General features: G+C 42.6%; 1 protein-coding gene across 1 annotated transcript in view; it reads right to left on the reverse strand.

Annotated features, from left to right (window-relative positions):
• LOC117367354 (shootin-1-like) overlaps positions 1 to 16,256 on the reverse strand; it is a 77,454-nt gene that overhangs the window by 30,326 nt on the left and 30,872 nt on the right. Inside the window, exons 8-11 of the mRNA XM_033959795.1 lie at positions 14,170 to 14,264; positions 12,631 to 12,777; positions 7,009 to 7,165; positions 1,582 to 1,741 (exon numbers count right to left, since the gene is read on the reverse strand). Of these exons, the coding sequence (XP_033815686.1) occupies positions 1,582 to 1,741; positions 7,009 to 7,165; positions 12,631 to 12,777; positions 14,170 to 14,264 (559 nt within the window). The remainder of the gene's footprint in view (positions 1 to 1,581; positions 1,742 to 7,008; positions 7,166 to 12,630; positions 12,778 to 14,169; positions 14,265 to 16,256) is intronic.

Below are 16,256 nucleotides of genomic sequence, written 5' to 3' on the forward strand. Positions count from 1 at the left end.
AGTGGTTAATGTAGCTGGGTTTAAAAAAGGTTTGGACAAGTTCCTGGAAGAAAAGTCCATAGTCTGCTATTGAGACACACATAGGGGAAGCCACTGCTTGCCTTGGGATCAGTAGCATGGAATGCTGATACTATTTGGGTTTTTGCCAGGTACTTGAAACCTGGATTGGCTACTGTGGAAACAGGATATTGGGCTAGGTGGACCACAGTGGTGTGCGGTGAGGGCTTTCAGGGGATTCAGTGAATCCCCTGGTCTACAGCCCTACTTTTCTTCATATTTCCATCTGTTAAAGACTATAAAAGTAAAAAAATATCATGATCACAAAAACTGCCGCTGATCAGGCAGCTTCCTATAATAAGGATTTTCAACAACTTTTATCTTTATCCCACTCTTATTCACATTTTAGAAAACAATTAAAAACACTCTTGTTTTCTAGGTTCATAGCTAATTAGACTCCCTCTGTATGATGATCTCTTAATTGTACTTTCATTATTAATCTTTTGTAAATTGCATTGAAGTTCACGGCTATGCGGTCTAGAAATCAGTTATTATGTTAATGTGCTTGATGCAGTTTGATTTGTTGAGTAGGCAGCCTGCTCAACCAGTCAAACTGAATCAAACACAAGGTAAACAAACAGAAAAAAAGTAGGGCTTTTGGGCTGGGGATTCTTTGAACTCCCCTGAAGGCCCTGACAGTACTGATCTGAATTTGATTGGCTGAGCAGCTCAAATTCAGTGCCTTCAGGACCTTTAGGATGTTGAGCAAATCCCCTGAGGCCTTGACTGAATGCCAGGTAATGTATGGTGAGGAAAAATGAGGGGGATTGGGACTTGTATGCTGCCACTCAAGGTGGTTTACATACAGGTACTTCAAGCATTTTCCCTATCTGTTTTGGTGGGTTCACAATCTATCACCTGGGGCAGTGGAGGATTGGGTGACTTTCCCAGAGTCACAGGGAGCAATGTGGGGTTTGAACCCTCAGCGTCCTGAGGCTGTAGCTCTTACCACTATGCCACACTCTCCCCTCCCCCGTGTTAACTGTTAACACGCTGGCTGATATTCAAAACTATTTAAGCAGCTAGAAATTGCCGCTGATAAGTTAAATAGCTCATTAGTGTCTGTGAATATTCAACAGGATTTAACTGGTTATTTTTGCTGAATATTCATGGTTAATGCCTACTGCATAACCAGTTAAACTGGGTGCCAATATTCAGTGCCTAACCAGATATGTTTAGCTCTTAAGTCTGACTGCATAAATAGCAATCCTATCTTTAACCACTAACAACATAACCGGTCAGTGCTGAATATCAGCTTAACCAGTTTACCATCTGCCCTACTAACTTCCTTTATTCCAAGCTCTTCATCGTTCCCTACCATCTTTCTCTCCTACCATTCCTCAATATGTTTTTGTAGTTTCTCCCAAGCCACAGGCTTCTTATATCTGCACTACTTTCAGGTTTGTCCAAGTGAAATAGCGGGTTCAGGAGCCAAAGCTGACCCCTCACAGATTCCTATGCTGTGTTCATAGTGAACCCACTTAGCCAACTCAGCAAAAAGTCAAGAATGCTTGAATTACTTACTCTTCTAGGGTGTTTGGTGGGGGTGGGGGTACTGGTGGTGGTGGCGGCGGTGGTGGGGGTTGTGGCGGTGGTGGTGTTGGATCATCTTGAACCACTGTTGAATTGTTCTGTTCAGTTGATAATGTTTCAGCCGCTTTTAGTTTCTCTTCCAAAATTTTAACTGTAGAATAATTGCAATTGTAAAAGAGCATCAAAGCAGAAGACTAGAATATACAGTAGATAACCATTTAAGCACTGCAAAATTAGGAGACAGAAAACTATAAGAGGTCTATAGGTTAGTCTGCTTATACAGCTTTGCTCTAAGTTCCAATTTCCTGCAACATCTAGGAAGAAAACAGTTTCACAAAAAAGGCTATGGGGCTCATAATTGAAACGGAAATACGTGTAAAAACTGGCCTAAAATGGCACTTAGACGATCAGTGAGACAGGTAGTCCAAGTGCCGATAATCGAATCGTGTATTAGACGTACAGTGGTGCCTCACACAACGAACTTAATTTGTTCCAGGAGCAAGTTTGTTATGCGAAAAGTTCGTTGTGTGAAACGCGTTTTCCCATAAGAATACATGTAAAACAAAATAATTCGTTCTGCAGCCCTGTTTTCCCATAAGAATACATGTAAAACAAAATAATTCGTTCTGCAGCCCTACCCGCCCGATCGCAGCGTTCCGCCATTTCCCTCCCTCCACCTCACCTTATATGCAGAGTTTGCCAGCTTTCTTTTTCACCCAGCCGCACGCTTTCAAAAAGCTGTGCACGCGCAGCTGCTGGAGTTGATCAATGTTCTCCTCTCCTGCAACTTCCTGTTTCCGGTTGCGTCAGAGGAGAAGATTGAACAACAGAGCATCTGCGCATGTGCTGCTCTTTGAAAGTGTGTGGCTGGCCGAAAAAGAAAGCCGGAAAACTCGGCATCTAAGGTGAGGTGGAGGGAGATGATGGAACACTGCATTCAGACAGGAGGGTGCTGCTGTTCCCGGCTCACATTAGGAAGCGGCGAGAGTAGTTCCGCCCCCCCCCGGGCCCCTCGGGCGACTTCGTTGTGTGAAACGAAGTCCATTGTACGAATCAAGACAAGAAGTTCGTTGTGCGCAGCGTTCGCTGTGCGAGGCGTCCGTTATGCGAGGCACCACTGTATTTAAAAATGACCTAGGCCTTCACAGTGCTGCTGAACGACCAGAGCTAAAAGGGGCATGTCAGGAGGAGTGTCGAGAGCGGGATTTGGGCAGGATGTGGGCCGTCCTAGACTTAGTCGTACTGCATGTATAACCGAAAACTTTACAATACTGCCTAGATGGAATCTGGACGTTGTGACTTAGGCCATCTAAAACCAGGTCTAAGTCACATGAAAGTATCCAAAGTGACCAGATAAGCACTGCAGATACAAAGTACAGACCCCCCCACACTGCACCAGTAATCACTGACCCCCACCCCCATAAAAATCATAATAACAACTTTACATATCTGCCTCCAGAATATCAGCACCTGGCAGCCTGGCATAGGAAAGCCTAGTAGAGCTGCACAGAGGTGGTTTAGGTGGTCTTGGGGGTGGGTTAGTGAACCATGGAGAGGAGATCCCAGGCCCTAAGCCACTCTAATCACTGCATTAATGGTGAAAAATGTGCACACCCCAACCCCCCCAACCCTTTTGTACTGCCATATAAGGGCTATTGGGGTGGTAGATAGGTGGGTCTAGTAGATTCTGGGGTATTTTGGGGGCCTCACCATGATCTCTAAGGGATCTCTAAGTGAGATGTTTATATGGGACCCTTTTTGTGAAGTTCACAGCAGTGCCCTGAAAGGTACCCCACTACTCTGTGCCATGTCTGGGTGTCCAATCCATCACTTATCTGGCCCCTCCCATGCCCAAAAGGTCTTTTTCTAGGTGTTTTTGACTTGGATGAATTTTTGATCGAAAATGGGGTATAAAGATGGACGACTTAGCGGTCTGGATGATCTGACAGCTAGAAGTACAATTAGGCGATTTTCGGGGGATTTTTCAGAAATGGACCTTTTCCCATGTCCGACTTTTGTCCGACTTTGGGCGACTTGAGACTTAGGCTCAAAACGGACTTAGACGTTTCTTTTGATTATGCCCCTCCACGCAAACAAGAGAAGTGCTGAGAACTAAGAGTGAAATTTATGACTTGACAAATGTCAGAGTAATTTTTGAACAAGATTTTCCCCGATATGTTCTACAGAAAGCGTAAAATGCATGTTTATGTTCCATTTTGGGGATCCAGACTGTGGGTTCACATCAGTGGTGTTTTTCAGAAAGGTATCTTCCATTATATGCCATGCTTCTCCCATTCCTTACAACTCCTAGTGCTTGATTTCCTAAAGGAAGAAGCTTGGGGTCTCATAATAATAATAATAATAATAATTTAAAAAAATGTTCAAAAAGTGGCCTAAATCGGTACTTGGACGATCAAATAGCCAGATCATGTGCATACAGAGACATCTAGGCATGCCTAAGCCTGGAATAGGTATGGTTTATGCTGGAAGTGGCCTTAGGCATTTGTAGGTGTGCCTAGGCGCTTCTCGTAGGCATGAGTCAGACACCTTACATATAGGCCTGTAAAATGCTGGCCTACAAGCTATAAGTTAAGTTTGCTTAGTTCTTCGACTTAAAAACTATCTAATCATTATAGTGCTTAATTTTTTCAACATACAAGCATACATGGAATGATATAATGATACCGTTTACCCCTCATGCGATGATTGGGCTGTGAGGTGGTTTTTCTGGGGCTCGCCCCAGTTTTCCCCTCCTTGATTCTGAGCAAGTTTTGGTGAACTGTGTTACATCATTCAATCAACTTTACTCTTTGAACAGGTCCATAGAGTGATTTTTTCTATCTGATATATGCACCTTTTCACTCTTGTTACATTGTGTGTAACTTGTCCCCAATTCCTATATTTGACTAGGGCCTACATTTAAGGCATCTGTAAAAGAAAATAGATATGACACCGGAGATTGACACGCAGTAGGCGACTGTTTTGCAGGCACTTACCATGGCAGGCACCGTTTCCAGAATCAGGCCCTTACTCTATACATTTGTAGTTCTACCCCGTTATCGTCGCTATCATGTAAACTAAAACTAAACTAAACTAAACCTTAGGTTTGTATACCGCGCCATCTACACAAGCGTAGAGCTCGGCACGGTTTACAGGGTTAGGCTGAAAAGGAGCTACAATGAAGGGTTATAGGAAAGGAGCTAGGAAGATAAAGAGGGACAGGGTACCAAAGATGTATACATCTGCTTTTAAATGATCCCACTTCCCCTACCCTAATTTAGACTGTGAGCAGCCAAGAAGGCTAGTCCAATGGGCGGGATAGTAAATCTGAAATAAACATGGAACTTGCCTCAGCCATCATATATCCCAAAATCTTGTCTGGTGACCCCCACATTGTACAATAATAAATATCAGCAGATAAACACCTATACAGTCCATCCAGTCTGCCCAACAAGGTATCCAGGGGTGAATCTGAACAGGTTCCACTTTTTCATGATTCACTCTCTGCCAAGTTTGGGACACAGATCGAAGAGGTTTGCACCGGTCCTACTTCCCAGCTATGGCAGTTCCCATCAAAGCCCACTCCAGCCCTGATCCTGGTCTGTTTTTGCCATTTACAGGACCCAAACCTCAGAAGTCTGCCCAGCATTGGTCATACTTCCCTATGTAGGAGAGGACAGCATTTTTAGTAGACTGGCCACATAGACATCCCAGAGCAGTGGGACTCCTTAAGGGGCACTGGAACACATCTCACCATAACCCCCTTTTATTGCATGGTGAGCTCTCCAAAACCCACACAAACCTACTGGAGCCAACTACATACCACAACAATAGCCCTTATGCCTGCAGGTATTACCTATAAGTAGATATAGTAGGTTTTGCTTGGGTTTTAGTGGGCTTATACACTCCACCACAAGTGCAGTAGTTAGAATGGGATATGGGTCTGGGTCCCCTTCTCTGGAGTTCACTGCACTGACCACCAGACTACTCCAGAAACCTGCTTGCTGCTCTACTAAGACTGGCCATAACATCTAAAGTTATCATACATTACATTATATTAGTGATTTCTATTCCGCCTGTGCCTTGCGGTTCTAGGCGGATTACAAATTAGAAGAGATCTGGACATTACCGAGATAATTACGTAACAATGATTACCTAGAGAATTACATAATAGTGATTCATGTACTTTACATGGTGTGGTAGAGGATTCAATTATAAGATATCTGGATTTTTCCGAAAGAATTACATAGCACAGAATCAAGTGATAACAGGATACAGTGGAGAATATCAGTATATACGGGTTACAGAAGAGAAATTACCTAACAATGACGTAAGAAGTTTGTTGGATAGTGAGGTAGATGCTTATTTAGGAATCAGAATATTTTTGGAAGGTAAGGTTCTAGGAGTTGACTAAAGTGTTATTCACGAGAGGGAGAGCTTGTGCGAAAGGGGAGGAGATTAGTTAGTAGGGATGTGTTTTTTGAATAGAAATGTTTTGATTTCTTTTCGAAACACTTTGATGTCTGTTGTATGATCATTAGTTTGGTGATGGTTGGGTCAATTTTTGCTGCCGGTGTCACTAGAAGGCTGTCGTATAATTTCTTACGTCGGGTACCATTATGAGGGGGGAAGGCACCTATTTCATTCACATCTTTGCGGGGTGGGAGGGGGGTCATGTTTATATCTCTCCGTGGTCTTTTGGTCAGTTTGAGCACCCTTTTGGCATTTATTCATTATTAAAACAGGTCTAGTCCCAGATGTCCAAATTGTGCCCTGGCCAATTTCTTGAAAGTTTGATTATGGCAGAAAGACGCCCAAGTCATAAGCCTGCCCTAGTCCCGCCTACACCGCGCTGCTAACACCCCCCCTTGAGATTTAAACAAACTACTGATCAACTGCATAGATATAGAATATAGATTAGAATATAGAATATAGTCTAAAATTAGAATATAGATTTTGAAGATAGTGAAATGGCAAGATAAACGGCCATCTGTCCCTTTATGTCATTTTTGGGACATTTTTCTTTTTTTGAAAATGAATCCCTAGGTCACTTTCAGTATCAACCCCATGATACACATGCAGATTGGTTTCAGTTTTTGCTAGGTTTGGCGGCTTTTGCCATAAGATTGTAACTCCATATTCCACACTGTTCACAGATATGAATAAAATTCTTCCTATTTCTGAAAAATGTTGCTGTTATTGCACACTGTCACTTCCCTGTCACCTCTTATCAGTAATCTAGTGAAGTGTTTAACTGTCTCCTAATGTCCAATGAAAAGCAATTAGCCCACCTGCGGCATCACATACTGAAATTGCCTTGTTTTGACAATGAGGAAGGCCTAGGTGTACAATACCCGTGGCCTTGCAGCACGGGTATTCTTGTGTTTTCTGATTTTAGTCAGCAGAACGAAAACGCACTTTTCTCTTCTAAAGCCCCATTTCTCTTCTCAGCTTGTCTCAGCCGATTTTCTATCTCGCATTTCTCCCCTTTTGTTCCATTCAGCTCTGCCTGAATAATCTCAAGCTTCTCCTGCAGATGCTTTCCTTCAAGCTGTGCTTCTTCCAGAACCATTATCTGACAATGAGAAACAAGCAAGAAAAGAAAATGAAAACTTGTCAGAGAAAAAGAGCCATGCTTACATGCAGCCATATCCCCCACATGGTGAGTCTTGTACAGGACATCTCAAATGGACCAAATTGGACATATCAGTAGGCAGAAATAGCTACACAGCCTAGAAAACAGCTGGCTACATAGCAAGGACTTCAAAATACTCTTAAGTTTCAACAATCTGCTTTTTGACATCCTGAGATGGACAATAAAACAGGTGCAGATGAATGCACTGAATGGCGGGGGATAGACAGTAAGGCAAAAGGGGTCAAGTGGTCATTAGTGAAAAGTGGTACTGACAGTAAAATATAAATATATTTTCCACTCATCGGAAATGTTAAAGAAACATTATTACACAGCAGCATTTGGAATCTTAAACTCTGTACAAAAAATCTGATTGGTGCCATCGGAAGCCAAGAGAAAGGCTCAGATAGTAGAGGTATCTAACGAGTAGAGTGTAAGAGTTCTTTCTAGAATAACTTTGTCCCATTCCTGTGCTTATTGGACATTCTTTATTAAATAAAACTTAGGAGCAGAAAATCTTGAGGTAGAGTTGGTAGAGGAGGGAGGTGGCAGTCAGTAGTGCTTGTATCTATGGTTACCAGATTTTGTAACACTAAAATCCAGACATGTGACCCCACCCCCAGCCCTACCCTAGCCCCGCCCCTTTCTACCCAAGTCACGCCCTGCCCCCCTCCCCAGCCGCGCCCCTCCTAAACCTCTTCTCAAGCTCAGAACTGCATCTGGAGGGTCTCCAAGCATGCGTAGGTTTGACACAATGCTGTCTTACGCATGCATGTGCCATCATCGTGTCACACCCGCACATGCTCAGTGGCCCTCCAGATGTGGCCTCGAACTTGAAAACCCAGCCAAACTGCTGAATTTTAAAAATCTTTCCAGATACCCAGACAGTCCTCTAAAAAGAGGAAATGTCCAGGTAAATCTGGACGTCTGTTAACCCCTAGCTTGTACCTCTGGTAGATAGAAAGGGTTTCCTCCTTCTTGCTGTGCTGTTTGACTGCTGTTGCCAGATTTCAACAGTAATTCAAAGTTTAAGGAGCCGGTCACTTTATTCTTGCTCCATTCCCCTTCTGCAGCACCTCAGGAGAGGCTACAGGGAGATGTGTTCTTCTCAAACACACTATTTAAAATCCTCTGGAGGAACCCATGCCCGCAAACTGAATCTGATCAGGTGGTAGTGTCAAGGCTGGTCTCCAGATAATAAAAACTGTAAAGCACAAAACAAGAAGACCCAAGTGTTCCACAGAAAAAAAAAGGAGCAATCCAAAAGAAAACAAACTGTGAAGAAACACAGTGCTCTTGACTTTCCTTTATTTCTTCAAGATATCTTCGAACAATGGTAAAATAAAATCATATCAACCATGTAAAAGACAACTGTGAACAACAACAACAAAAAGAAGTATGTATTTATACAGTGTGATCCTGCACCCTGAAAGCTATCAACAGCTGCCTGAGATTGCCATATATACCTGCAAACAACATTAAAAGGTATGTCACAACCCCCCTTTGGAGCACTTTAAATTTAACTTTTAATCCAGTGCACAATCCATAATCTCTTCTCCTTCCTTTATGCAATCCAACATTTCCATGGTCCTCTGTTTCTCCATCTTTCACCCCATAGTGAAAGATCTCCTTCCCCCATGCACTTTAACTTCTCCCTGGCATTCTCCAATATTTCTCTGCCATCTCTCTTCCTCATACTATGCTCCAGCATTCTCTGTCCCCTTTTCTCTCCCTGTCCATCATTTCACCTTTTCCTTTTTTGATTCCCTTGAATCAGGGCGCCTACCTACACATGGGAGGGAATGGACAGACTTTGACATGGGGAGGAGGGAAAAGGAAGCATTTATAGGGGAGCAGGAGGGGGCATGGGAAGGGTTGGGATATAAAAGAAAAAAAACTTATGCATGCCTTGGCCCGATATTCAGCCGGGACCCGTATAACTCTTATGTGGACCTGACTGAATATTACCGCATAAACTCCGGGCAACCTGGCCATCCAGAATTATGCTCATATGGACTAGAACTGGACATTGAGGCATAATGTAGCCGGCAAAGCTTAGGGCTTCTTTTATCAAGGTGCGGTAGGCGGTTAACGCGTGGAATACCGCGCGTTCAACTGCGCGCTAGTCGCTAATGCCTCCATTGATGAGGCGTTAGGTTTTTGGCTTGCCGCGGGGGTTAGCCCATGATGAAATGTCCGATGCGCTAACCCCCGTAGTGCACCTTGATAAAAGGAGCCCTTAGTGTTTTGAAAAATGTTGACTGCAGCCAACTGAATATCGGGGACAGTGTCTTTTCCTGCAAGTGTATCACTGCTAGAGTGGGACAGCTGAGACCAGACTTGGCATTCATCTCTGTGCCTGCTCGAATGGCTTGCCCTCTCTCCGCCTACTCCATAACAGGAAGCTGTGTCAAAGTGCAAGGGAACATGGCAGGTCTACGGTGCAGAAAAAGAGATGAGCTCTGAGCCTGGTAAGCAACCTGTGCGCCACATGAAAAAGTTGAATATAGTGGCAAGAAGGGAAGCGTGCACAGGTGCATAGCTTAGTGGGTGATAACTTGCTTGGTGTGACAGTTACAACAGCGGTTAGCTTATCTGGAATAGCCGTCTAGCCACCAACAATTTTTTTATTCCAAAAGTACATATACACGCCTACTGGTCCCTCTAAGCTGAGCAGGAGTCCTCCAACTGCATTACTGACAGCGGGGAGGGGTGCTTCAATATTGTGTTTTCAATCTCTAGAGCATTGTCTCTCAAACTGTGTTCCACAGCACAGTGGTGTGCCCCGAAGAGATTTCGAGTGTGCCCCGAGAGATTCCAGAATTTTACTTTATTTTTAAGTATACACTAGAATAGATGACATGTACATCGCGCATGCAAGAGTCTGTCAATGTCATGAGCGTCCGTGTGTGTAAGGATACAACCGCCCAGACAAGTATAATTTGAAGTGACTAACAGCAAGTAATTTTATTTTTATTTTTTATGAAGTAGTTATCCTAACATGAGCAACAAAGCAATCAAGGCTTTATTACCGTTTGGATCCTCTTATATTTGCGAACTCGGATTTTCAGCTCTGCCAAATTAAATCGAAAAAGAGAATGACTGCAGGCTCTGGATCCAAGATGGCCGCGGTTGTGGTCTGCTGAACGCCGTCGGCAAGCCTACTTCTAAAAACTTACTTCTCTGGCGTTGGTGCGGCAGAGTTTTTGTCATGCCGAAGAGAAGGGGAAAGGGAGCTTCTTCGGCCTCACGGTGTCCCGGAATAGCCTCCTCCGGTAATATTGAGGAGTTGCTGCGGCGGATGCAGGGCGTCATCGGAGCGTCGGTATCGCCCCCGGCTGAGACGCTTCCTAATGACAGACTGGAGGTGTCTCCTCGGGCTCACGAGATCACATTGAGCCCCAACGCACGAATCCCTCCTCCCAACCCTCGAGCCGCTAGCTCCCCGGGAGCGGGGAGGCAGCCGGAAGTCGGCTTGGGCCCCCTCCCAGAGGCTGTGGGGAACGGCGAGAAGAACACCGACTCAGGCTCACAGGGATTGCAGTTGAGCCTGAGTGTACACGAGGAGATTTCCATCTCAGAATCAAGCCCGACACAGGAGATACGGAGAGGAGAAGGTCTCTTAGCTGGTGAGCCTAACTTATCACTATCAAACTTGCAGACATTTAATATAGTGAAACCCCAAGAAGTTACATTGGAGGCTTTGTGGGATCTGATTGCTAATTTAACTAAGACAGTAAATACTAATCATCTTCAAATAGAGGGAAAAATAAAAATTCAAGAGAAAGAAGTTTTTCAGATAAAACAAGACTTGGGAGAATCCAAATTAGATATTCAAAGTATTAAAGATCAACTTAAATCTTCCAAATTGCTTCAGGACACTTTAATTAAGGATAATATAAATTTAAGAAGAAAGATAGAGACATTTGAAAATTTCTCCAGGAATAATAATTTAAGACTGATTAATTTTCCACGGATTTCGACAGTGACTCCAAGAGAAATGTTAAAAAGGTATATGTTGGAGATATTGGAAGTATCGGAAGATTTATTGCCTCCTTTCACCCAGGTCTATTATCTACCTAATAAAACTCAAGATCTTCAAGAAGAAAAAATTCAGGGACCAATGGATGTATCAGCTTTGCTTGAATTATCTGATAAAGAAGTTGCAACACCTGCTACATTGATTGTGACCTTGGCTATAACGATGGATAAGAATTGGCTTCTGAGACTATTCTTTAAAAATAAAGAGAAAAAGTTTCTTGATTTAAAAATACAGATATTCCCAGACTTGGCAAGAGATACACAAAGACGTAGAAAGGAGTTTCTATTATTAAAACCTGGTGTTTTGGCTCTAGGGGGAACTTTTTATCTTCGTCATCCCTGCAAGTGTATAGTTCATTACAATTCTCAGAAATATGTTTTCTTTGAGCCAAACCAGCTAACGGCCTTCCTCTCCTTGTCCCGCCTGGAGAAGGGGTAAGAATGAGGGCTTCAATAAATTAGACGCCTGAATATCAGTTTACCATATACAGCTTATCTTTAATGAATAAGTTTCTTTTAGTTCTGTTTAATATACATCATGGATCATAATTGTGGACTTGAGAGATTATACAAAAAAAAAATTTTTTTTTTCTATGTAAATTTATGAGGTCTATTTCTTTGTTCATTTGATGTAATCACTTTCTGTACAAGATTTATCTTGAATTGTAAATTTGAAATTCATAAATAAATAATAAAAAAAAAAAAGAGAATGACTGCAGATGGTGAATGCCTGTTTGCTTATTGACTATCGAGCCGCATTTTGAGTTAATTTGCACTCAAAAACAAGCTCATCCATCGCATTGATCAGCAATTCTAATCTATCTACTTTAGTTTCACTGTTGTTACAATTGCTCATACATAGCTTAAAGAACTTTAAATAAATAACTCTCAAATTTAATTTTTTATTGGTTTTGCAATTTAATAATTTCTATTATAATGTGCAGTGAAAAACATTTGCTCAGTTTAGTGTGCTGGAGCTAAAAAAAAGTTTGAGAGACACTACTCTAGACACAAGCAGATTCCCTGGAGTCCTGTGGAGCTTTCCTATCCCTCACTACTGAAAATGTGATAGTGAAACAGCCCCTCTTCACCCCCCCCCCCCTTGCTGGCAAGACTGTAGGTGCAGGACACCCTCTCAGCTTAGAGAAACAATGTGCATGCTCTAAAAAGGCTAATTTCAACAAGGAATATGATAATAACTTTTCCTAGTCCAAAATTCATTGTGAGACAAAAATGAAGTAGAAATAATGGCAGAAGGTGTAGAGTGAAAGTATATAAGTACTTTGCTCAATGCCCTGGCACAATGCTAACTTAGAAATGGCTTTCTGTCTTTGTTAGCTTGCTGATAAATAAAGAATCTCTCTTACCTTAGCCTGATGCTCTTGCTTGGCATCCTCCAGAGCTTTGGTCATATTAGCTATCTCTTCCAGTGCTTGAAGGAGAGGGGCATTGGACTCCACTGTCTTCAGGAATATCATGCTCTGTCTGTTTACTTGCTGCTGCTTCCTCAACATCTGGAAAAGACTAGCATTGATTGGTAGGAGAAGCATAGATTCAAGGCACATCGATCTTATGGTGAAGCAAATCTGGAATTCATCTAAACAGTTTACCTAGGGCTACCAGACGTCCGGATTATTACCCGGACAAGTCCTCTTTTTAGAGGACATGTCCGGATGGCTTTTCAAAACCCGGCACTTTGTCCAGGTTTTGAAAAGCTACCAGCTCGGGACTGTGTCGGGAGGGCCTCTGCGCATGCATGGATGAAATGCAGTGACATCACACGCAAGCACGCACATGTGCGATGTCATCACATCACACCTGCACAGATGCAGATGCCCGTCTGACGCAACTCTGAACACGAGAACAGGTTGAGGGGGCAGGGCTTGGGGAGGGGGGGCAAGGCTTGGGTGGAACAGAGTGTGACTTGGGCAGAGTGGGACGGGGCTGGGTAAAACTGGGCGGGCCTAGGAGCAGGGCCACAGGTCCAGATTTTACAATAGTAAAATCTAGTAACCCTAAGTTTACCATAAGTTAAGATGGTGAGTAGCAGTGAGTGTCCTTTAACCCTACAATAAATTAAGGGTGAAAATATTCAGCCTCAGTGGTCAGCATTTTTTATAATGCCAGCTGCCAAGGATTTTCTATATCCAAGCTGTACCCAAATACCAGTACTGGATATCTGGGGCTAAAGCAGCCACTAACACTTAACTGAGAAACAGCAATATTCAGACTGGTATCTGGATAGTATTAGGACAGTTTTCATGCTATCATAACTTTATTAACACTTACCCAGTTAGTGGACTGAATATTGCAACTAAATGGGTAACTCACAGCTCCACTTCAACTTCACCGCCCCTCCCCCCCCCACCAAACCAACTGGCCCAGCACTATCTGGATAGCACTGGAGCAGTCAGTGATACATTTTAACAGCATTATCAAGATAATGCCCCTGAAATTTACTAGTTGGCCTTGCTCAGCATTGTTCAGCCAGCTAGCGGCACCTGCTACCTGAGCAAATAACTTGAAATATGGTCTCAAAGAATTTTAAAGTTTTAATTTTTAAAAAAAATGTATTTTAAGCAGCATTGCTGTCATTTTCATATCTAGACGTCAGCCAGGCATGTTGCGATAATTATTAAACATTATAACACTCAAATCAGCTCTGAATTAGACTAGGCACTGATAATGTTTATAACATCATTGGCATGGAGAAGTAGCCTAGTGGTTAGAGCAGCTATTTTTAAACCCCTGAGGTTGCGAGTTTGATTCCCTGTGATGCTGGGCAAGTCATTTAATCCTTCATTGCCCCTGTAAACCATTTTGATTGTATAAACCACACCCCTTTACCCTTTATCCCCCCCCCTAATGTGTAAATCCCTAACATATAAGAATATATTGATGATTACCTTATGAGCAAAGACCTCTGCATGCTGTCGTAGATCCTGTTCTGTCTCCAGCTTCTGTACCAGATCATTGTGTTCCTGAATTACCATTTGAGAAACTGCCAGGAGGATAAGAAATATAAATATTCTGGCCAAAATGAAAGACCATACTTATCCTTGAAAACACAGCTAGGTGGCAGTGGAATGAGGCAAACCTTAGGGAAAAATAAAGCCAGGAGTAGGAACACATGAAAGATATTTTCATGCTCCTTCAGACAGAAAGGTACAATTTTATCGCTCCAATTGAATGATTTTAATATTAATGTAGCCATACTTTCAGTAACAGGTGCTGGGCCGGTTGGTTGGGGGGTGAAGTTGAAGTGGAGATATGAGTTACCCATTTAGTTGCAATATTCAGTCCACTAACTAGGTAACTGTTAATAAAGTTATGATAGCATGAAAACTGTCCTAATACTATCCAGGTACCAGTCTGAATATTGCTGTTTCTCAGTTAAGTGTTAGTGGCTGCTTTAGCCCCAGATATCCAGTACTGGTATTTGGGTACAGCCTGGATATAGAAAATCCTTGGCAGCTGGCATTATAAAAAATACTGACCACTGAGGCTGAATATTAACACCCTTAATTTATTGTAGGATTAAAGGATACTCACTGCTACTCACCATCTTAAGTTATGGTAAACTTAGGGTTACTAGATTTTACTACTGTAAAATCTGGACCTGTGGCTCTGCTCCCAGGCCCATCCAGTTCTACCCAGCCCTGCCCCATTCTGACCAAGTCACACCTTGTTCCGCCCAAACCTTGTCCCCCCAGCCCTGCACCCTCAACCTGTTCTTGTGCTCAGAGTTGCGTCAGAAGGGCAATGCACAAAAAATTTCTTTGTGGATGCCTGTGGCTTTAAAATAGGGAAATGTAGTCCAACCCTTCCCACCTAAAAAAAAAAAAAAAAAGCCCGCAAAGCAATGCATCAAACCAAAATAAAGGGCCCTGTAGGATACAGGAAGACAAAGCTGAAGGCCTAACCTGGAGTAAATCAAAAGACCAGAAGCAAAATGCAAACCAAACAAAAAAGTAGCCCCTCCCCCCTCCCCCATATATAACTACAGTGGTCAGTGTTTGTTTGTTTGTTAATACTGGCCACTATGGTTAAATATAATCTGGGTTTTTAGCACCAATATCTGCATACTGGTGGAGACTAAATATCCACATTCAGAACTGACTGGTTGCACCATCCAATTCAAAGCACTAGTCAAGTCAATAACTAGATCAAGTCAGTACAGGCAGTACCAGAGTTACAGATGCTCGACTTAATTATGACTCGTACTTAAGAACGTGGTTGTGGCTTAATTTGATTTCACTGAGCAGTGTCTCCAGTAGCAGATTCTAGGAACCATGCATGGCCACATTAAGAACAGTGTGTGGTTGTGCATGCTATATCATAGAGGGAACACTAGTAAGGACAGTTGGCCCTTTTGTCAGCTGGGAGTGGAGGTAAGCATCAAGAATCTTAAAATCTACAAGTTCTGAGTTTCATACAAATATGACTTAAGAACAGCTTTAAAAACATAACTCGTTTTTAACCCGGGGACTGCCTGTACAACATTTTTTGTTGTCCCCACAGAGCATCCCAGCACAATCTGGATAGTACCGAGACGATCAGAGGAAATAGTCAGTGGCACTATCCAATTAGTGCCTATGAATACTGACTCCAGTACTTTTAATAATAGATACCTAGGGAAATAAAGAATCTGATTAAAGGTCAACCATACTTCAGTTTCAGCTGCCTTTTGCACCATTGCTCAGACCCTGGCCTCTTTTTCCAGTCATCTGGCTGGAGAGTCAATGAACAGGTCTGACGTAATGCATCAATGGCACAACACTTTAAATCAGTATATTCATGTCCATTATTAATGCACTGCTGTACAATCAGTTCTTCAACTCTATTACATTTTAAACAACTTTTGTGTTCTCCTAATCTTATTCTCAACTGCTGGGTGGTTTGCCCAACATAAAGTTCTTAAATGGACATATGATTACATACATCACATAGACTGAATAGCAATCAGTCTTATGTTTCAATTTAAAATGTTTAT

Source organism: Geotrypetes seraphini, chromosome 1, assembly GCF_902459505.1.
Source record: "Geotrypetes seraphini chromosome 1, aGeoSer1.1, whole genome shotgun sequence".
Lineage (NCBI taxonomy): Eukaryota > Metazoa > Chordata > Amphibia > Gymnophiona > Dermophiidae > Geotrypetes > Geotrypetes seraphini.